Genomic DNA, 22685 nt, shown 5'->3' on the forward strand with positions numbered 1-22685 from the left:
TAACCACCGATCCAACCTGGTGGTTAACTTTTAAGGTATCTTGTACGAGTACCCCCAAGTCCCTTTGTACTACCGTACTTTCAATCTTCTCTCCTTCTAGATAATAATCTACCCGCTTATTTCTGCTTCCAAAGTGTACAACTGCACATTTCTCAACATTGAATCTCATCTGCCATTTCCTTGCCCATTCTCCTAAACTGTCTAGGTCCCTCTGCATCCTTTCTATTTCCTCTATGCTCCCTACTCCTCCACTTATCTTGGTGTCATCCGCAAACTTAGCCACACAACCATTTATTCCATCATCCAAATCATTGATGTACAAGGTAAAAAGGAGCGGCCCCAACACCGACCCCTGCGGCACACCACTAGTAACCGGTAACCAACCAGAACGAGATCCTTTTATTTCCACCCTTTGCTTCCTGCCAACCAGCCTATGCTCCACCCATTCTGCTATCCTACCCATAATTCCATGACCTCTCATCTTATTAATCAGTCTCTTGTGAGGCACCTTATCGAAGGCCTTTTGAAAGTCTAAATACACAACGTCTACCGCCTCTCCCTTATCCACCCTACCTGTGATTTCTTCAAAAAACTCCAATAGGTTGGTCAGACAGGACCTCCCCTTCACAAAACCATGTTGACTAGGTCCAATCTTGCCTTGCGCCTCTAGGTATTCGGTAACCTCCTCCTTGAGGATAGATTCCAATAATTTTCCCACCACTGACGTCAGACTAATAAGTCTGTAATTTCCTTTGTGCTGCCTCCCACCTTTCTTATACAACAGAACTACATTCGCTACCCTCCAGTCCTCCGGAACCATGCCAGAATCTATCGATTCCTGAAAAATAATCGCCAATGCCTCCGCTATCTCTACAGCCACCTCCTTCAGAACCCGGGGATGCACCTCATCCGGTCCGGGAGACTTATCAGTCTTAAGCCCCTTTAGTTTTCCTGGCACCTTCTCCCTATTAATCTCAACTGAACTCAGTTCCAATTCATGAGACTCCTGACTAACGGGCACATTGCTTATGTCCTCCACGGTGAAGACCGATGCAAAATATTCATTCAATTCCCTTGCCATCTCACTATCGTCCATTATAATACCTCCTGCACCGTTATCAATTGGTCCTATGTCAACTCGTGTCTCTCTTTTATTCCTTATGTATTTAAAAAAATTCTTAGAATCCTTCCGAATGTTGTCCGCCAGCTTCCTTTCATAACTCATCTTTGCTTTCCTAATGACCTTCTTAGTTTCTCTCTGCAGATTTTTAAAAACTTTCCAATCTTCTGTTTTTCCACTAATTTTTGCTACTTTGTACGCCGCCCCTTTTGCTTTTATTTTATCCTTCACCTCCCTCGTTATCCACATCTGTGCCTTTTTTCCATTCAAAACCTTTTTTCTTGGAATATATCTGTCCTGCATTGTCCTTATTTCCTGTAGAAATTTCTTCCATTTCTCCTCCGCCGTCCCTCCAGCTAACTTACTCCTCCAATCAATTTGGGCCAACTCTTCTCTCATACCTTTGTAATTTCCCTTATTCCACTGAAATATCAATACACCAGTTATCAGCTTCTCCTTCTCAAACTTGAAACTAAACTCAATCATATTGTGATCACTTGTTCCCAGTGGTTCCTTTACCTTTAGTTCCCTAATCACCTCGGGTTCACTACATAGCACCCAATCCAAAACAGCCGATCCCCTGGTGGGCTGCTCAATAAGTTGCTCCAGAAAAACATCCCTTAGACATTCCACAAACTCACTCTCCTGAGTACTACTGCCTTGCTGGATTTCCCAGTCCACCTTCATGTTAAAATCCCCCATAATTATCTTCACATTGTCACCCTGGCACGCTTTTTCTATCTCAATCTGCAACTTATGGTCCACTTCATGACTGCTGTTCGGGGGCCTATATATGACTGCTACTATTGTCCTTTTACCCTTGCTATTTCTTAGCTCTACCCATAAGGATTCCACCTCCTCTGACCCAATGTCCTTCCTTTCTATTGATTTTATATCACTACTAACCATCATGGCCACACCTCCCCCTCTGCCTACCCGCCTATCCTTCCTATACATTGTATACCCCTTGACATTCAGTTCCCAATCACAACCATCATGAAGCTACGACTCAGTGATTGCAACGATGTCATATTTATTAACCTGTAGTTGTGCCACTAGGTCATCTACTTTATTCCTGATGCTACGTGCATTTAAATATAGTACGTTTAGACTGGTATCTGCTATTGATTTTATTGTACTTCTATTGTTCAGCAGATTATCCTGACTTTCTACCTGTCCATCCTTCTTACTATCTTCGCTACCTACTATCTTAGACATGTTCATGTAGACCTCATCCCCTATCCTAACATTCGGTATCCTAACATCCTCATCCCCGATCCTAACATTCTGTATCCTAACATCCTGATTTGTTGTACTTCTATTATTCAGTAAATTATCCTGACTTATCACCTGCCTGTCATTCTTGCCATCCTCAATGGATTCGTTTCTATACACTTCCTCCCTCACCTTAGCTTCTTGTAACCTAGCATCCTGGTTACCATCCCCCTGCCAGATCAGTTTAAACCCTCCCCTACAACTAAATTAAACATTCCCGCCAGGATATTGGACCCTTTGGAGTTTAGGTGCAACCCATCCTTAGCAAATAGGTCTTGCCTCCCCCAAAAAAGGTCCCAGGTATCCAAGAATCTGAAGCCCTGCCCCTTGCACCAGTCACTCAGCCACGCATTTAACTGCCAGAGCTTTCTATTCTTCCTGTCATTGATACGCGGCATGGGTAGTAGTCCTGAGATTACTACCCTTGAGGTCCTACTTCTCAACCTTCTCCCTAATGCCTTGTATTCCTCCTTCAGGACCTCTTCTCTTTTTCTACCTACATGTACCAAGACTTCTGGCTGCTCACCCTCCCCTCTCAGAATATTTTCGACACGGTCTGTGATATCCCGTACCCTGGCACCAGGGAGGCAACATGTATTTTAATACATTGGGTAGGTAAAGGCACACCTTGATTCACGAAAGAGGTGACCACCGCTCGTGTGAAAAGTTAGTTTTACATTATTGTGAAATTCCAAAATTTAACAGTTTTGAGTTAGAATCCAGGGAGACAGAGCAGCTTAATCTGCAGCTGCACTGAGGCTTATTTGTGTTTTGTACAAAAGTGGACGGGATAAGTCTGTGAGCTGCCAGGAGTTGTGGTGCACAGTTCAGTTATAAATATGGAGGGGCAGTTCTGAACCGTTATGCAGTTTAACTGAAGGAGAGTGGACTACTTGCCTCTAGGTTTGGTTATTCCATGCCTGTGGAAAATTCTTCCCTTAATGAAGTCCTCTGAAGCATATCATTTTTAATATTCATTTGCTTTTCCTAATTGCTTTCAAGAATGTGGTGGTGAACCACTGCCTTGAATAGCTGTCATCTTTCTGGTGGTTTCCCTGCCCAACAACATTGTGGGAGTGTCACAGGATTCAGACAAATTGGATTTGAAGGACCTGTGATACATTTCTAAATCGGGATGGTGTGCGACTTGGAGGGGAACCTGCAGGTGATGGTGGTGGTCCAGTGCACCTGTCCCCTTATCCCTGGTGACAGGCAGTGGGTTTGGAAGCTGTTGTCAGAATAATGTAGCGGCCTGCTTTGTCTTGGGTGATGTCAAGCTCCATGAGTGTTGGAGCTGCAGTCGTCCAAGCAAATGGACAGTATTTGGTGTCAAGAGGCAAGTCACTTACCCACTCTCTTGACCTGCTGTGTAGCTAGAGTATTTCTGTGGCTACTCGAGTTGAATTTTTAGTCGGTGGTGAGCTCAGGATTTTGGTGTCGAATGCATTGATGGTTACGCCACTGAATATCATGGACTGCCAGTTGCATAGTGTAGTTGTTACCTACCACCTCTGTGTCATGTCTGAATGTTATGTGGGTTTTGCTGCACACGGGCATTGATTGAGTTGTTATGAATTTGAATTCCTTTGAGCAAGTGAAATGTTTTCCATTTGCTGTCAATTTACCAGGATTCCTTGATGCTGTTTAGGTCTCCAGGATAATCACTGTCACCTCAGCTCTTGTTCATTTTTGGGCTTGACTGTGTTCTGCAACCCCAGATTGGGTATTGGTAAATGAGTGCCTCTTGACAACACCAGTCATCAATTTGCTAATGATTGGATTTCCCCTGCTCTTTCTGGACAGGGCATATCTTGGCAGTTCTCCACATTACTGGGTAAATGCCTGTGTAACCACATGGAACAGCTTGGCTTGAGACTGCAGGTCTCAGTACTGGAACTAGGGTGTTATGATAGTCTCTGCTGTATCCAGTTCTTTCAGCTTCTGATTTATATCATGTGAACCAGCCTGGTTGGGTCCATTGTGATTCTGTGATGAGTCATCTGCTCAGCAGTTTGTGCTGAACATGTTTCAGCCTTGTCTTTAGCACTCACTTGTTGGATCCCACCAACAGTGAGGACAGCGCTGATCTGCGGAGCCCGTCACTAGACATAGCAATAATGCAGAGCTTTGATCTGATTCATTGCTTATGGGTTTGCTTACTTCTGTTTGCACACTTTTGCTGTTTGACATGTATGTGGTCTTGAGCAGCTTTGCTAGTTTTCTCAGGCATGCCCGCTCCTGACGTGCCCTTCTCATTAAAATTGGTATGATTATCTGGCTTGATGATAATGGAACTTGTTGGTAACACATTGTGATGAAAGAGACCTCTACTGCTGATGACACCCAGTCTTCATGGATGCCCATTTTTGTACAGCCAGATCTGCCCTGTCTAACAACAAAATACTAGAAGCCCTCAGCAGGTCAGACAGCATTTGTGGAAAGAAATAGTTAAATTATGAGAAACATAGGGTATATAGTGAGAAACATTTCACCTTAGCAGAGGTGTCTATAACCAGATGGCATAAGTTTAAGAGGAAACATTTGCAGAAGGTGTTTGAAATCTGGGAGGGTGGAGGAGGCAGGCACAGTCACAACTTTTAAGCAGCATTTAGCTGATCATTTGAATCGCTTCGAGCTGAGTGCTGGGAAATGGGGTTAACTATACACACATATGGTTGGCTGGCACAGAAATAGTGGGCTGAAGGGTGGTCATGCCTCTGTCTATAAAGTACTATAATATCAGACTGCTGTATGACTAGCCTGTGAGACAATTTACACACCAACCCCAAATGTTTGAGAGGAATTTGGAAGGTTAATTGGGCCACATCCAAATCTGGCACCTAGATCAGAAAGGAGTGGTCTGTGTGATTTTATTTGAGATTTCTGATACAAGTGAACGACTTGCTGAGCCATTTCATAGGCAGTTAAATGTTCAGCACATTGATGTCATGTACAGGGAGAGAGCAGCAGGTTCCTTTCCCTGAAGGAACTGAATCCAATGGGTTTAACAGCCATTGGTTTCATGTTAAATTCAGTGCCTGTTCAGTTAACCAAGGTGGGATTTGAACTCGCATCCCTGAATTGTTATTTGTTTGGTAACTTTAACACTGAACCATCATTTCATTACAGCCAGTGGTTATTTTTATTGGACCATAATTTTCTGTGGGTTGGCATCTTATAGACTCTGACGTTGGTTGGTTTACACAAATAGATTTTTAGTTTTATTTCCATGCCACCAAAAGAAAGCAGGACCTCAGTGAACAAGACAAGCAGCTCCTTAGTTAGGGGGTTGAATTCAGTGTCAGATCAGGATAGGGAGAGAATTGGAGGAAGAAAGGCATGATTAACCTGATTAATGCAACGATCCTGAAGGAATGAATCTCCACATGTGCGTTTGTGCTAGGTTGTTGCTTTGACAATGTTTAACAATTAATTGTTAATGGTACTCAAACTGAAATGGAGAAGTTTCACTTTCTGGCTGAATTTCATTTGTGGTAACAATGCAGATAACACAACGCATGTCAATGGGAGGCAGATGTCAAGGTGTCGTATGTGGCAGTTCACACAACACCATTTGGATATTTGAGTTTAACCGCACATCAGCTCTGAATTGTATTTGTGCATTAGTATTTGTGGATAAACAACAGTAATTTATTGACTGCTCCTTTCCTTTTTTTTCTCAGATTGACTCAGCTCTCGATGGCCTTGGAGAAAACTATTACCTGCAAAAAGACGTTGACAACACAAGGCCGGGGGCGCCATTATATCCGCCAGGCACTGACCAGGAAGATTATGGGAGTAACAATACACCATCTTCTCCACACTCCAAAACTCCTAGAGGTATCTACACCTGTTTCTTCATTGCTCTATGCCAAATGGAAACACCTCTATCCAATATTCAGACATCACTCAATCCCTATTTATCATGCACGGTAGTGTAGCAGTTAGCGTAACGCTTTACAGCGCCAGCGACCCGGGTTCAAATCCGGCAACTGTCTGTAAGGAGTTTTACGTTCCTGCCCCCCCCCCCCCCCCGTGTCTGCATGGGTTTCCTCTGGGTGCTCCGGTTTCCTCCCACATTCCAAAGACATACAGGTTAGGAGCTGTAGGCATGCTATGTTGGTGCCGGAAGAGTGGTGACACTTGTGGGCTGCCCCCAGCACATTCTCAGTAACGCAAAAAGACGCATTTCACTGTGTTTCGATGTACACATGGCTGATAAATAAAACATCTTGTATCTTATTCCTTCATCTTGTCTTCACAGATTCCTCCATCCCACTCATCATCCATCCTTTTATTATTGAGGCTTGTCTCCAGCTCCTAATTTTACAAACAAAATTTTAATAACCCATACAAAATTCTGGAGGAACTCAGCAGGTCAGACAGCATCTATGGAGGGAGGTAAACAGTTGACATCTCGACCCGAAACGTTGACTGCTTATTTCGCTCCATAGATGCTGCCTTATCTGCTGAGTTCCTCCAGCATTGTGTGTGTGTGTGTGTGTGTGTTGCTCCAGATTCCAGCATCTGCAGAATCTCTTGTGTCTTTAATGACCCACTTCAAGGTTTAAACAGAAGCAGTCTTTACAATCTGGTTCATTTGCCTAAATAGAAAGACTTTGCTTCACATTTGCAGACAGATTGTGATGAATGCTGTTGGGGGTAGGAGTGAAGGAATAGTGTACTGTTGTACTGATGTCATGTGAATGCAAATCCAAAGTTTTCTCCTAGCCCTAGGGTATTCCATACTTGGGTCGGGCTGATAACCCATCCAGTTTCAGACCAGAGCATCTGATTAGAGGGGTGTAGAACTGTAGATGTTGCAGTCAAATACAATTGGGAGAAGTAATAATGCAGTTCTGATGGACATTTAGAAAATGAGACTGTCCCCACTCTTCTCAAAGCAATCTCAAAGACTCTCAGGGTCTGAAACACATGAATATGCATTGACCAGAAAAGCGCATGAGAAATACTATAAGATTAGTCAATGAGTCATTGCCTGTTCTAAATGATTCAGTTGTTAACCTCCCCTTTCCTTTTTTTTGTTGCAGTGGTACGACCCTGAGAGCTCTGTCCTGGCCAATGAATGTTTTGCAGGTACGTACTCCGGGAGTCTGGATTCTTTGGATTTGGGATTTTCTCCAGGTCTCAGCCTGTTTATGTTGGGGTCACTGTTCTCTTGGATAGGGCAAAAACACCAAGGGATACAATGTGGGTTTCTATAGAATAGCAAAAGATCTGCAAATAGTAGAGGCTAGTAGAATTGCTGCATCACATCTCCAGTGACTCAGGATCAATCCTGACCTCGGGCGCTGTCTGTGTGGAGGTTGCATCTTCTCTCTGTGAAGACGTGAGTTTCCTCCCAATGCTCCAGTTTCCCCTCTCATCACAAAGACAGGACAGTTGGTAGATAATTGGGCACTGTAAATTTCCTCTGTGTAGGTAAGTGGTAGAATTTGGAGGGAGTTGATGGCAATGTGGGGAGAATAAAATGGAATTAGTGTGGAATTAGTTTAATTGGGATTTAAAGGTTGATGCAGTCTCAGTGAGCTGAAGGGCTTGTTTCTATGCTGCATGACTCCATGAAATGGTTCTATAGAAAAGCAAAAAGGATTGAAATGTGAAAGGGGTTTGTAAGGTAAAAAGTTTATGGAACGGGTTCTGTAGCTTGTAAAATGGAGGGTTTATGAAGTTGGGTGAAGGGTTTCAGAAATGGATGAAGGGTTTATAAGGTTGATGGGTTGATGAGATAACATGGGCTTTATGGGATGGTGGAAAGATTTATGAGGCATGGGAGATTTATAAAAGTGAAGTGTTTATGAGGGGGGTGGGCTGGCAGTTGAAGGAGAGTTAACAGAAGAGATGCTGAGTTGAAGTTTAAAAGTGTTAAGAAGGAACATCATTCTCATTTTCCATCAGTAACAGTCTCAGCAAACTTTTTAACAAAAAATATTCATCTCCCAAAAAATTAATTGATACTTCATTCAGATGAGAGATTTCTGGATTTTGGGGGAATTGGAAATGACTTTGACTTCCCAGAATGCCACTCTAGGTGTGCTGTCCACAATAGGGGACACAGCCTGTGGGACCGATCTGCCCAGCCCGCAAGTTCCACTTCTGTCCTTTCTGGCCACTTGCCATGCTAGCATCTCTGGTAATACTTTTGCCAGCAGTTCCTGGGAATCCTCAGGACAGCCCCAACTCCTGAAAAGAAATGGTCATAATGTCATCTGTCAGAATTGCAGAGGAACTGGGAGGCTGTGGCTGCAGAAATGAGCTGGAGGTTTACCTCTGCAGTCATCCCTAACATTGTCAGCACCAAACCCCGCCCCCCCCCCCACCCAACCTCCCAAACTCTTCTACCAGCAAGGACATAAATCTAGATGGATGTACTGTACAGGTATATACAGATCCTTCACTGTATAACACCAAGGTACAGTACAGGTGACAGATCTGTCACTAAAATGCTGGGGTACAGTACTGGTGGGCACGGGTCTGTCACTGTACAACACTGGGGTATAGTAGCAGTGGGGACGGGTCTGTCAACTTTATAACATGGGTATAGTACTGGTGGGGATGGGTCTGTCACCGTATGACACTAGGGTACAGTACTGGTGGGGGGTGGGTCATTCTGGCACCAAGTACAATTTCAAAGAACATTGATTGGGAAGGTAAGGATTCCCATTGTGTTCTTCAGGGCAGGTGCACGAGCAATTTATTCAATGCAAATGTCTCCAGGTTTGGTGCAGTGATCTGTCATTACCCAGCCTGACCCATGTATCTCTTCATTCACCTTTGTCTCTTTCTTTTATACAGAGCCTTTCCTCTCACTGCTATTGGTCTTGTCACAAATGAACTTCACCCTTGACCTAGAGGTTAGTGTTGATATGTTGGATAATCGCGGTTAGTGTTTTCTTGATCATCAGTCTGGTTGTTAATCCAAAACTTCGATATCACCCTCCATCCTGTGGCACAGGCTGATCATCTGCTTGCATCTTTGCTATTTTTGTTTTGGAAAGACTAATAGATTGATTAATAGTCAGACAAGGTGGTATTGCCATTGCATCTGTATCTTAATGGTTTCCTTGGGCTGATTAACCATTTAATAGGGTAATCTGAAGGGAAGGTACCACAGTCTCTAGTTGGCGTGCTTGGCCTTCATGCCTGTTGAAATGAACATTCTCAGGTTGGGAGGGAGGGGGCCAGTTGGGTGATGCAGGTAGTGCTGGAGACCTGAGCTCTTAACTTTCTATCAGTGATTTGGATGAAGGGGTCAAGTGTACTATATCCAAGTTTGCTGCTGATAGAAAGCTAGGTGGTAGTATGGGATGTGAGGGTAGTGCAGAGAGGCTTTAGGGAGAGATAGACAGATTAAATGAAAGGATAAGATAAAATAATTTGGAAAAATACGAGGTCATTCACTTTGCTGGGAAAAATAGGAATGTGTTTCTTTTGGAAATGGTGAAAAATTGAAAGGTATTGAGGTTCAGAGGGACCTGGATGTCCTTGCCCGTGAATCACCGAAGCCTGATGTTCAGGTACTTCAAGCAATTGGAAAGGCAAATCATTTGTTGGCATTTATTGTATAAGTATTTGAGTGCAGGATTATAAAATTGAGGGGTATAGATAGGGTAGATGGTAGGAAACTTCTCCCCATAGCAGGAGTCATATGTAGACTGATACACCATGGAAGCAGACCAATTGGCTCACCACGTCCACACCAACCAGTGGGCACCATTCCTTATTCATCCCATCTTCCAGCACTTGGCCCATAGCCTTCAGTGACTAGGCAATTCAAGTGCTCATCTGGACATCTCTTCAATGCTGTCAGTGACTCTGCTTCCACCATTCTCTCCAGCAGTGCATTCCAGGTACTCGCCATTCTCTGGGTGAAAAAGGCCTCCCTCAGATCCCCTCCAAATCTCTTACCCCTTAGCCTAGATCTATATCCTCTAGTTTTCTCTACCTCTGATATTGGGGAAAAGATTCCTGCAGTCTCCCCTATCTGTACCCCCTCATAATTTTATATACCTCAATCATGTCTCCACTTAACCTACTGCACTCCAGGAAAACAGACCCAGCCTCTACTGTCTCTCCTCATAACCGAAACACTCCATCCCAGGCAGCATCCTGGTGAATCTCCTCCGCACCCTGTGTCTAAAGCTAGAGGACCTAGATTTAATGGTACCCAAGGCAGAATTTTTTTCGCCCTGAGGACAGTTGGAATCTGGATGCACTGTGTGACAGCTGGTGGAAACGGGCACTCTTATAGCATTTAAGTAGTATCTAGATGAGCACTTGATTTGTCAAAGTATAGAAAGCTACAGGCCAAAGGTTGGTAACTGGGATGAGTACTTGATTGTTGACATGGACTTGATGGGCCGAAGGGCCTGATTCTGTGCTGTATGACTCTCTGACAAGCAATGTCTTGCTCCAATTATATAGGGCCCTGATATACGTCTGTAATATTGAGTACAGTTCTGGTCTCCCTACCCAAGGAACAATATCATTGTGGTAGAGTGTGCGCAGTGAAAGGTCACTGGGTTGATTCTTGGGATAGGGAGTTTGATCTTTGAGGAGCAGTGAAGCAGACAAGGCCTGCACTCCCTTCGGTTTAGAAGGTTGAGAGGTGATCTCATTGAAATGTACAAAATTGACAGGGTAGTGCATGGATCATGGATGTTAAGAAATTTATTTACCAGGAGGCACAGTGAAGCAACTAGCAAAGCTGCTTTCTCACAGCTCCAGGCACTTGAATAGGCAAAGCACAGAAGGATATAGGTCTATTGTGGGCAGATGAGATTAGTGAAGATGAACAAAAAGGTCAGCACGGACATGGTAGGCTGAAGGGCCCCCTTTTGTGCTGTACAACTCTATGAAGTGTTAGCTTTATTGTTTTTCTTCACAGGTGCTGACACTTCAAGTATTTCCATCATCTTCTGTTTTAACATGTAAAGTAAATGTATTTAACTCCAGTACAGGGTCTCGCCCGCAAACAAAAATGCTCAGTAGTACCAGTTTCCATTTTCAGGCCGTTGTAGTCTTTCAACTGTAACTTGTGCTAATTAGTTCCAACTAAAAACTGGATGAAAATTGACAAACTAATTCTATGTCAGGAATTAACATGATTGCTAAAGTGGATGATTCTGCATTAATATGGTATTTCTGTTTGTTCTTAGAACAGCAGTTTTCTGGATGAGAGCTGGCTCCTTCCAGTAAGTATACATATTTCTGCTTCAGATATATAAGATATCTTTAATCACGTGTACATCGAAACACACAGTGAAATGTATCTTTTGTGTAGAGTGTCCTGGGGGCAGGAAATGGCAACAACCTCTCCCATACATTACAGGAGACTTGCATGGAATGGTGTGGAATGGGCAGTTTCTCCAACTTTCTTTGCTAGCATTTATATTGCACACGTTCCTCTTTGCAATTATATCAGAACATCTTTCTGTTCCTTTCTCCTGCCTGTTTATTAGTTTCACTTTAAATGTTTCTGTACTGCTTGTCTGAGTTGTTGTAGTGGGGAGTTTCACATTCCAATCACTGGGTCAACAAGTTTCTACTGTATCCCCATTGAATTTACTAGTGATCATTTTGTATCGTTTGGTCTCACTTTGGGACACATCTTTATATCTACCTGTTCAAACACAATCACCTTCCTTATGCTAGCCTGTTCAGCCTTTTCAGATAAATCTCTGTTCTGGTATCACGCTTCTAAATCATGTGATGCTATTGGTCGCTCTACATGTTTTTAAATGGAGACCAGACTCTGTAGTGGCATGCCTCTTTACTTTGCTCCCAATTTCCCTTCCTCTTGCTAAGTCGCAGGTTCACAAGCAAAGCCCATGTCTCTGCATCTGGTAATTAGGCAGGGAGTGTCAGCAGGGATACTTAATGTGGAGGGCACCAGAGGCAGCCCACATTCAGCCATTTTCCAGCATCCAAACCCATTTTGAAAATCAAAAATACACAGGTGCTGGAAATCAGAAATTAAAAACCCAAAAATGCTGAAAATACTCTGCAGTTCAGGCAGCATCTGTGCAAGGAGAAACATTTAGGTCAATAACCTTTCAGCAAACTGAAGTTCTAGTGAAAGATCATCAATTTAAAGTGTTAACTCTGTTTCTCTCTCAACCAATGCTGCCTGACCTACTGAGGATTTGCAGCATATTTTAGCTTTAATCTATAGCCATTTGATTTCCAACTGCAATCATTGAATAATGATCTCTTGTCTTCTGGCACATTAGACAAAGGTGCTGTGACCAACTGTGGTATTCCCCAACACAGATAAGTTACTGTATTTGTCAGGAACTGAGGCTGGGAACTACTGGTTTGTATATCGATAGGCTCTCTGACATGCTTGATTTATTCATTGTAAGTTAACCCCCTCAGTCCCAAGGGTGAAGGGCAATTTATGTTTCTTGCCACCCTATGTGTGCTTGATTTAACTTTACTGTGTAGTCAGTCATTTAGGAGAATATTAGATTAAGTTAACTCATGATACGTGGTGGGAACAAGTGTACTGGATCGGTTTTATTTTCCTTTAATTGTAGTTCTACTACACAATAAATTTCAAATCTCTTTAGCCTTATTGGTTCTTTCTGAAGAACATTTGGGAGCAGAGAGGTACATTGTACTGTATACTTCCCAGGGAAGTCATCTAACACAGGCTTGTTCTTGTACAGGTGTGTGAGATGTATGACACTGTCCCTTGTCGGGAGCTGGGAATGGTACTCAGGTAAGATGCAACTTTGAATTGGAAGCCACACCAAGAAATTTGAATTGATTGACTTGTATGATGCAAAGGAGCTATCTACAGTGTGAGTGCAGTTAGTATATCATCATGTCGATGTATTCTTCTATTTTAGCTGTAGATATTGATTGTTTTGGGGGTACCTTTCCATGAGTCCTCTCACCCTCTGCTGCCTCACACAGGGCTGAAAGGAGAGTTCAAATTGTGTATGCTTGATTAAACTTGTCTTGCCTGGTATACAGGAGTCTGTACACTTAGTGAGCCAGCATATCTGACAAATGCAGTACAGTATAATGTAGAATTAACACCAGGAACAGTCCAATCTGACTGATACTTGCCAATGATTGTCTCCCTCAAGCCTGGACACTGTCCTGGATAAAGCAGTCCACTTGATTGGCACCAGTCCACAACACTAAACATTCGTCCCTCCACTGCCAGAGCACTGTGGTTGCAGTATGTGCCATCTACCAAATGCATTGCAATTACTCGGCCAGGCTAGTCCAACCACACCTCCCAAGTCCACAACGCTCTACCGCCAAGAAGGACAAGAGGACAGAGCAGCAGTGGCACACAGGAACACCTTCATGTCAATGGCTATCCTAACTTGGAAATGTGTCATTGGTCCTTCATTGTCATGAATTCAAATCCTGAAGCTCCTTCCCCAACAGTACGGTCAAGTATCTTCACTATAAGGACTGCAGCACTTCAAGGTGGCTCACCGCATCTTCTCATGGGATGCCCAGATCTAGAGAAATGAATTTTAAAAAGTCGGTGGAATCCACTTGGTTGGAGTGAACTTAAATGTTCTTAACACTGTTCTCATAGCGGTGTTAGTTTGTCGGATTGCTGCAGACCATGAGGCAATAGAGATCTCTGCAGCGGGGCGGAGTGAATGCAGGGCTTGGTGGCACAGCTAGTAGAGATGCTGCCTCACAGCACCAGAGACCTGGGTTCAACCCTGGCCTCGGGTGCTGTCTGCATGGAGTTTGCATGTGCTTCCTGTGACCACGGGGGTTTCAACCAGGTGCTTGGATTTCTTCCCATATTCCAAAGCCACGCAGGTTGATAGATTCATTGGCCACTGTAAATTGCTGCTAGTGTGTAGGTAGGTGAGTGGTGGAGTCTGTGGGGAGTTGATGGGAATGTAGGAAGAATAAAAAAAATGGGACTGATATAGAATGAATGTGTTTGACAGTCAGCGTGGCTGATGGGCTTCGGGCCTCTTTCTGCGCTGTATCCACAATGTTGTTGCAAACCAGACCAGGTTCAGTCTAGTTTTCCTCTTCTGGTCATTGTTGGAAAGAGAGGTTGAGAAATGAATGTCCTGTCCATGGTTATGCCCATGTGGGTCATGGGCAAGTTGCCTTCTGTAGAAGAGATATTGAGATTTTTCCTGACAGTGCTATTCACTTGGATGGAAAGCCATTATAATTGCCATCTTAAAGATGCCAAATTCATAAACTGTCCTCTCCCATCAGATTCCTCCTCCTTCAGCCCTTTGCCTCTTCCACCCATCACCTCCCAGCTTCTCTCACCATTCCTGCTGCTCCCACCCACCTACCTACCTACACTCCGCGCCCCCCCCCCCAACCTGGATTCACCCATCACCTGCCAGCTCGTGCTCATGCTCCTGCCCCTCCCCCCACCCTTTTTTCTGGCTTCTGCCCTTCTTCCAGTCCTGATGGTCTCGGCCTGAAATGTTGACTGTTCATTTCTCTCCATAGATGCTGCCTGACCTGCTGAGTTCCTCCAGCATTTTGTGTGTGTTGCTCCAAATTCATAATTAGCAGTCTAGTAGGTCCAAATCAGTTGTGAATATTCTGTTTGCTTTCTCCCTGGGGTTGGTGCCTAGATGAACAATGGCAGTCATTGGCATTGAACTTCCAGAATTTCATAAAGGATATGACTGCTGTGAAGCATGCCACTGAAAGGACTGACCCCTGTTACAAATATGTTAAATATCACTGTTCAGCTTCATCTTGTCACAAAGAAATGGAACTGAAAAACCTATCGCAGTATATTAAGTTACTGATGGGTGTAAGGGTGTTGTCATTGAATGACCATTGACAGCTTCTGTAACTAGTGTTCCTACCAGACAGCATATGAGAAGGTCATGCCAAGTTGTTGACTGTTTCTCGAGTCATGCCTTGCTGTCAGTAGTGAGAACAAGGAAATGGTCAGAGCAACAGTACTCTGAAGGTCACCTACACATTCAGGAGGGCAGCTGAAATTAATTCTGTCCAGTTTAGAACAAGGTGTTGGACCACTTTGTAGACCTTTGACAGAAGCATTCGGAATCAAAGCCAGGTTTTCTTGGCTTAGAATGATGATGACTTTGGGGTGGCACTGGACGTCTGGGATTATCCCAGTGTCAGACGTGTACCAGAAGTTTAACCAGCCACAATCTCAGTTTGGACCCTGAATCTATAAGAATTGACAGTAGATGCCATGGATTCCAGTGGCTACTAGGTTCAACAACTGAGCCAATATCATATAATCAGTTGTACAGCACAGAAATGGCCCTTCAGCCCACCACGTCTATGCTGCCCATTGTACCTATCTACACCAATCCCATTTACCAGCGTTCTTCGCAACTTCTGCCACCTACAATGGGAGCCCACCACCAGGCACACCTTCCTCTCCCTTCTGCAGGGATCACTCTCTCCCTGACTCCATCATCTGCTCATCCCTCCCCACCGATTTTTTTTTTTTCCCCCCCTCCCTCTCCAGGCACTCGCCCCTGTAACCGTGCAAAGTGTTACACCTGCCCCTACACCTCCTCCCTAAACAGCTCTTCCAGGTGAGGCAGTCTTTCACATGTGAATCCATTGGTGTTATTTATTGCATCCAGCGCTCCCGGTGCGACCTCCTCTACATTGGTGAGACCAGACACCGATCGGGGACTGTACCGTCCAGCACCTTCGCACCGTCTGCCATACCAGCCTGGATCTCCCAGTGGCCAGCCATTTCAATTCCACTTCCCCTTCCCACACCAAACATGTCTGTCCACGGCCTCTTCAACTGCCAGGTCACGGCTAAGTGAAGATGAGAGGAACAGCACCTCGTATTCTGCCTGGGCAGTCTCCAACCTGCGGCATGAACATAGAATTCTCGAACTTCCAGTAATCGCTTCTCCTCTGTCCCCTTTCCCCTATCTTTCTTTTTCCTCTCTCCTCCTGATCCAACTGGCCCCCATCACCCTGTCTTTCTCCTCCCTCACCCTTTCCAGCTATCCGTCACCCACACAACCCTCCCACCCGCTCCCCTCCCTACTTTTATTCCATGCTCCACTGTGCTCCTATCAGATTCCATCATCTTCAGCCCTTTGTCACATCTGCCTATCACCCCCCTCACCTGGATCCGTCTCTCACCTGCCAGCTCTTGCTCTACCCCCTTCCCCTCACCTCTTTATACTGGCCATCTCTCCTCTTTCCAGTCCTGATGAAGCATCTCGACCCAAAACATCGACAGTCCATTTCCCTCTATAGATGCTGCCTGACCCGTTGAGTTCCTCCAGCGCTTTTTGTATTGCTCCATTTACCAGCATTACGTCTATAGCCTTCCATGCTTTGGTGATTCAAGTACTTGTCAAGATGCTTTTTAAATGTCATGAGAATATCTGTGTTTTTTAAAAAAAAATTAAATCTCCATCAGATCCGCTCTAAACCTCCCACCTCAAACCTATGCCGCCTTGTGTTAGACATCCCTACCAAAGGAAAAGGATTTTTACTGTCCACCTTATCTATCCCCTCGTATACTTCTACTGGGTCATTCCTGGCCTCCTCCAATCCAAGCAAAACAAACCCAGTATATCCAGTCTCTCCTTGTAACTGAAATGCTCCAAAACAGACAACATCCTGGTGAAGGCACAAGAGATTGGAAAATCTCCACAAAATGCTGGAGGAACTCGGCAGGTCAGGCTGCACCTATGGAGGGAAATAGACAGTCGATGTTTCAGGTTGAGGCGCTTCATCCGAACCCAAGCCTAAGTAAGAAATATTTACAAAAACTAAAAAAGGATGGTGGTAGGGCCTTGCCTAACTTTAGATTATATTATTGGGCAATCAATATTAGATATTTAATTTTTTGGACACAAGATTCAGATGTAATTCAATGCCCCAAATGGGTACACCTTGAATCCCGATCAGTACTTGAATTTTCATTAGTTTCTATTTTAGGAGCTCCACTCCCTTTTGCACTTACCAAATTAAGTAAACATATGATTAACCCAATTGTTAAACATACAATACAAATATGGTTTCAATTTCGTAAATTTTTTGGATTGAATAAATTTAATCTATCAAATCCCATTCAATCTAATTTTTTCTTTTATCCATCTAGAGTTGACTCAGCTTTTTCCATATGGAAAAGGAAGGGAACAGTGTGTTTTTGTGATTTATTCATTGATAATTGTTTTTCATCTTTTGAACAACTGTCTAACAAATACAATTTGCCTAGATCACACTTTTTTCGATATTTGCAGATTAGAAATTCTTTAAAGCTACTATACCCTCTTTTCCCACACCTTTCAAAACTGAAATTACAGAAAAAATTTTAGGTCTTAATCCTTGTCAGAAGGGCTTGATAGCAATAATTTATGATTTAATTATGAAAATTCGTTCAGAATCACTGGACAAAGTCAAGAATGAATGGGCAAGTGAACTCCAGACATCTCTACCTACAGAGACTTGGAAGAAAATTCTTCATTTAGTTAATACATCTTCAATGTGTGCCAGACACTCGTTGATATGGTTTAAGGTAGTTCATAGGACCCATATGTCAAAAGATAAGCTAGCTCGTTTTTATCACCATATAAATTCTATATGTGACAGATGTAAATCGAATGTGGCTTCTTTGACACATATGTTTTGGTCCTGTCCTCTTTTGGAAAAATATTGGAAAGATATTTTTAACATTATTTCAAATGTATTGAAGATTGATTTACAACCTCATCCTATCACTGCAATTTTTGGTTTACCAAGGATAGAATCTGGCCATTTATCTGCCTCCACTAACCATACGATTGCCTTTGTTACATTAATGGCCAAACGATCCATTTTGCTTAAATGGAAGGATCCAATACCCCCTACTACTTTTCAATGGTTCTCTCAAACTATATCATGTTTAAACTTGGAAAAAGTTAGGAGTGGTACTGTTGATCCTTCACTTAAATTTGAGGAAGTTTGGAGGTGCTTCATCCGGAATCTGAACATCCTTGTGCATCTCCCCTGCACGGTCTCCAGCTAAATCACATCCATAACATGATGTCCCTGTTCTTGTATTCTGTGCCATGGCTGATGAAGGCAAGCATCCATTATGCCTTCTTCACCACCTTAAGACTTGGGCTGCTACTTTCAGGGATCTGTGGACTTGTACCCCCATGGTCCCTCTACTCATCAACACTCCCTAGGGACCTATCATTTACTGTTTATGTCCATCCCCTGTTTGCCCTCCTAAAATGCATCAATTGTCAAGATTAAATTCCATTTAAGATAAGATATCTTTATTCGTCACATGTACATCAAAACACAAAGTGAAATGCATCTTTTTGCATAGTGATCTGGGGGCAGCCCACAAGTGTCGCCATGTTTCCAGTGCCAACACAGCATGCCCACAACTTCCTAACCTGTACATCTTTGGAATGTGGGAGGAAACCGGAGCACCCAGAGGAAACCCACGCAGACTCAGGGAGAACGTACAAACTCCTTACAGACGGTGGCCGGATTTGAACCCCGGTCGCTGGCGCCGTAAAGCGTTACGCTAACCGCTGCGCTACCGTGCCTGCCATTCCTCTGTCCAGTATTCCAGCTGATCTGTCTTGTGCTGTAGCCTTAGCAACATTCCTCACTATTTTCTTGCCCACAAATTTGTTAAAAAGTCCATGCCAGCCAAATAATGGATCTTTTAATTTATAATATCACTGGAAGTCGTTATAAGAAGTGCATTTCAAGGTTGTCAGATGGGTTTCCATTCTCTTGCCATTTTTCAAAATGTTGTCCAGCTGTCTGTCTCTGATGTTCTGATGTTTTTAATTGTTACATGTTATGCTGAATCCTTATAAAACACTGGTCCACCCCCATCTAGACCATTGTATTCAGTTCTGGTCGCCTCATTATAGGATGTTATGACATTAGAGAGGGTTCAGAAAATATTCACGAGAATGGTTCCTGAGATGAGGGGCTCCAGTTACAAGGATAGATTAAGGAGGCTGGGGACTGTTTTCTTTAGAGCAGGCTGAGGGGAAGTCTGGTAGAGAAAGATAAAATGCTGAGGGGTTGGGTAACAGTGGGAGGCTGCTTCCATTGGTGGAGGAGTCGAGGACTACAGGTCACAGGTGGAAGTAAAGGGGAAGAGAGAGTTAAGGGTGAAGGAAAACCTTTTTATGAAGAGTGTGGTTGGAATCTAGAATGCACTGCTTGTAGATGTAGTGGATGAGGGTTCCATTATGGCCTTTGAGAGGGAGTTGGGGTAAAATTATGAAGGCGATGGAGAAAGGGCCAGTGGCTGGAACTAGAAGTTGTGCTGGTAAGGAGCTGGTGTAGATGTGAAGGGCTGAATGGTCTTTTTCTGTGCTGTAACTGTTCTGTCATTCAGTCCCTATAATGGAAGATGCAGTGTGGTGATTCTAGTCTGAATCTATAAGAGTAAGGTGGGGGGAAAAAGCCTACCTGTTGATATCAATCACTCTCTGTTATGAGACATTGGACAGAAGTTCTACCCACTGACAGCTGGCATTGCCTTTCAGGTATACTGATGGTCGTATTTTTGTAACGGAGGTTGTTCCAGGAAGCCAAGCTGAAGCAGACGGATGTGTTCAGGCAGGAGACATTATCGATGGAATCAATGGCATTTCTTTGAGAAATGCTAAAGTAGGAGAGGTATGTGCCTCTTGCTCATTGCCAAAGAAAGGTATCAGTCACACATGTTTGCTAAATTTACTGACAACACAGTAGAAGGTAGGAGAATAGGTTGTGAAGAGGACATAAGGAGACTACAAAGGGATATGGATAGGTTAAGTGAGTGGGCAAAGATCTGGCAAATGCAAAATAACCTGGGAAAATGATTTTTTTAAATCTTGGTAGGAAAAATGAGGAGAAATATACTCTCCAAATGGTGAGAAATACTCGTATGTACAGTATCTTGGAGGGGAACTGCAGGTGGCAATGTTGTTGAGCAACTGCTGCCAAGTGGTAGAGGTCACATGCTTGGGAGGTACTGTCAAAGAAACTTTAATCTTTGGTGTAGCCACAGTGTTTATGTAACTTGTCCAATGAAGGTTCTGGTCAGTGATACTCCAGGATGTTGCAGGTAATGCTTTTTGAAGGGAGGAGTTGGTTAGACTCTCCTGTTGGAGATGGTATTGCCTGGCGCTAACGAACAGACAAATTAGGAACAGGAGTAGATGACCCGTTGGCCCCTTGAGCCAGCTCGGCCATTTACTAAGATCACAGTTCATCTGGCTGTAACCCTAACTCCATCTTTGTCTGCTCCCAGTAACCGTGGCACAATAGCTGTTTGTCGGCGAGTAGCCCAGGCCTGAATATCATCCAGGTCTTGCTGCATGTGGGCACAAAATGCTTTGTTATCTGAGAAATTCCAAATAGAACTGAGCACTATCATAATCATTAGCAAACTAGCCAATTCCAGCCTAATGATGGTCACAGTGAAGTAGCTAAAGGCTGGAGAATTACTTTGGAGTATTCCCATCGATTTCTGTACCCTTCAAGTCTTCCCAATAGCTGTTCTACCAGCTGCCGCCTTTCATCTTGAATCATTAGTTTGTATAAATGAACCTCTCTAACACTAGGGTAACCTCGTCACTTCGTTCACCGTCTGATATGAAACATTTGTTGTGAAATTCTCACGCATTTATAGCATGTTGTTTGTTTACTGAGAGTCCTGTTACCAATGCACAGGATTGTGTAACTCGTTAATGGGAACTAATACACAAGCCCACATGGTTGTGATGACTGAGTTATCACTGTTGGGAATTAACTTCCACCTAATCTTAGTACTTTGCACTTTATTATCCACTTTATTAAGCTGTTATTAAATATTCACATTTAACATCATGAATTCCCTAAGTCCCCATGCTAAGTCTAGGTTTACTTGTGAAGAGTTGGGTGAAAGCCAGAGAGTTTCAATCATCTGGGCAGCAAGGGAAGCCAGAGGAAGGCAGCGAGGAATTCAAGAGAAAATTGGAAAGGGCAAACATGAAGGGAAACGGTAACATAGTGGTTAATTTACTTGACTTGCAGCCAGAAGTACAAACCATTGATAAAAGGATTTTTTTCTTTTCTTTGATTCCCATCATGGCAGCTGGGTATTCAAATTAAATTAAATAAATCAGGGGTTAGACAGGGAAGTTGGTCTCAGTAAATGGTAATCTCAAAACGTCCAGATTGCAATCACAAACTCATCTTGTTCACTAATGCCCTTGAGGTAGGGAATCTGCTGCCTTAACCAGTCCAGCCTATGTGTGACTACAGACCCACCAATCCGGTTGGTTTTTAGCTACCTCCTCCTTGAGGATGGGCAATAATTGACAGTGTCTACAGTGGTGTCTACATCTTATGAGCGAATAGATTAAAATAAAAATTCCTGACTTTTCTAACCATGACGTTTTCCATTTGTTATTACTTTAGGCTCAAACAGTTTTACAGAAACTTCGAGGAAAGCCATTAAGTTTCCACATGATTCACTGGAAGTGGCATGATGGGTCTGTGTACAGACCCATGCTCCCTCACCTCCAGCTGATGCAGAAAGAGATCCCCAACTTTCAGCTTCAGTATGATAACAAATCAAACAAGGGGACGTCAGAAGATAGTCTGCAAGATGACAGGTGAGAATCTAGCCAACTCAAAGCTTGCTCTCGTACCTGTGCCATAGGTTTTCTTGCCATGGATTAAATCTCGGAGGCTAAAGGTAGCAGTCCACTTAGTTTACAGGCAGGCTGGTTGGTCCCCCAACAGCTCCACCCCCCCCCCCCCAACCCCCCCACCACCACTGATCTGGCTTTAATCATCCAAATAAAACTGATTCCCTTCTCTGTTCTTCCAAATTCTCTCTTCTTGAAGAGGTTAAAGAAAATGCCAAACATAATAGCTAATTGCATCTCCAAACCTCTTAAACTATCTCAGCCCTTTTTCATTTTAAGCTCCTGTGTTAGATACAAGGAGCCTGTGTCTCTGGTCCCAAAGGCTGAGACCTCACTGGCTCAGCTGCCTCCACACTAACCATACTGTCCCCTTGTACAGTAAGGGCAAGCTTGGGTAACCAGGGATTGAAGTTGGATGGGGTGGTATTAGGTGATATGAGTGAACACTCATCCAGCTGTTAGGTCAGCATCACAGGTCCTCCCCAGGTTACAACAGGGTTCCATGCCTGAGAACAGTTTGTTACCTGAACAGCTCCCCATTCAGAAATACGGCTGCAAACAGAGTTCCTACACAGCAGGAGATGTCTGCAGCCCTGCAGCAGCCAAGAACCATCCTGCCGGCCTCCCAAATGCTCGTTTGTACGTATGAGCTG

General features: G+C 43.7%; 1 protein-coding gene across 2 annotated transcripts in view; it reads left to right on the forward strand.

Moving 5' to 3' along the window:
- Nucleotides 1–22685, forward strand: part of si:ch211-250n8.1 (uncharacterized) — a 75286-nt gene that overhangs the window by 38613 nt on the left and 13988 nt on the right. For both annotated transcript variants that reach the window (XM_052033188.1, XM_052033189.1), the window contains exons 4-10: nt 6079–6235; nt 7447–7492; nt 9212–9270; nt 11575–11610; nt 13087–13139; nt 19900–20032; nt 21800–21996. In XM_052033188.1, coding sequence (XP_051889148.1) covers nt 6079–6235; nt 7447–7492; nt 9212–9270; nt 11575–11610; nt 13087–13139; nt 19900–20032; nt 21800–21996 — 681 coding nt within the window. The remainder of the gene's footprint in view (nt 1–6078; nt 6236–7446; nt 7493–9211; nt 9271–11574; nt 11611–13086; nt 13140–19899; nt 20033–21799; nt 21997–22685) is intronic.

This window comes from Pristis pectinata, chromosome 18, assembly GCF_009764475.1.
Source record: "Pristis pectinata isolate sPriPec2 chromosome 18, sPriPec2.1.pri, whole genome shotgun sequence".
In the NCBI taxonomy this organism is placed as follows: domain Eukaryota; kingdom Metazoa; phylum Chordata; class Chondrichthyes; order Rhinopristiformes; family Pristidae; genus Pristis; species Pristis pectinata.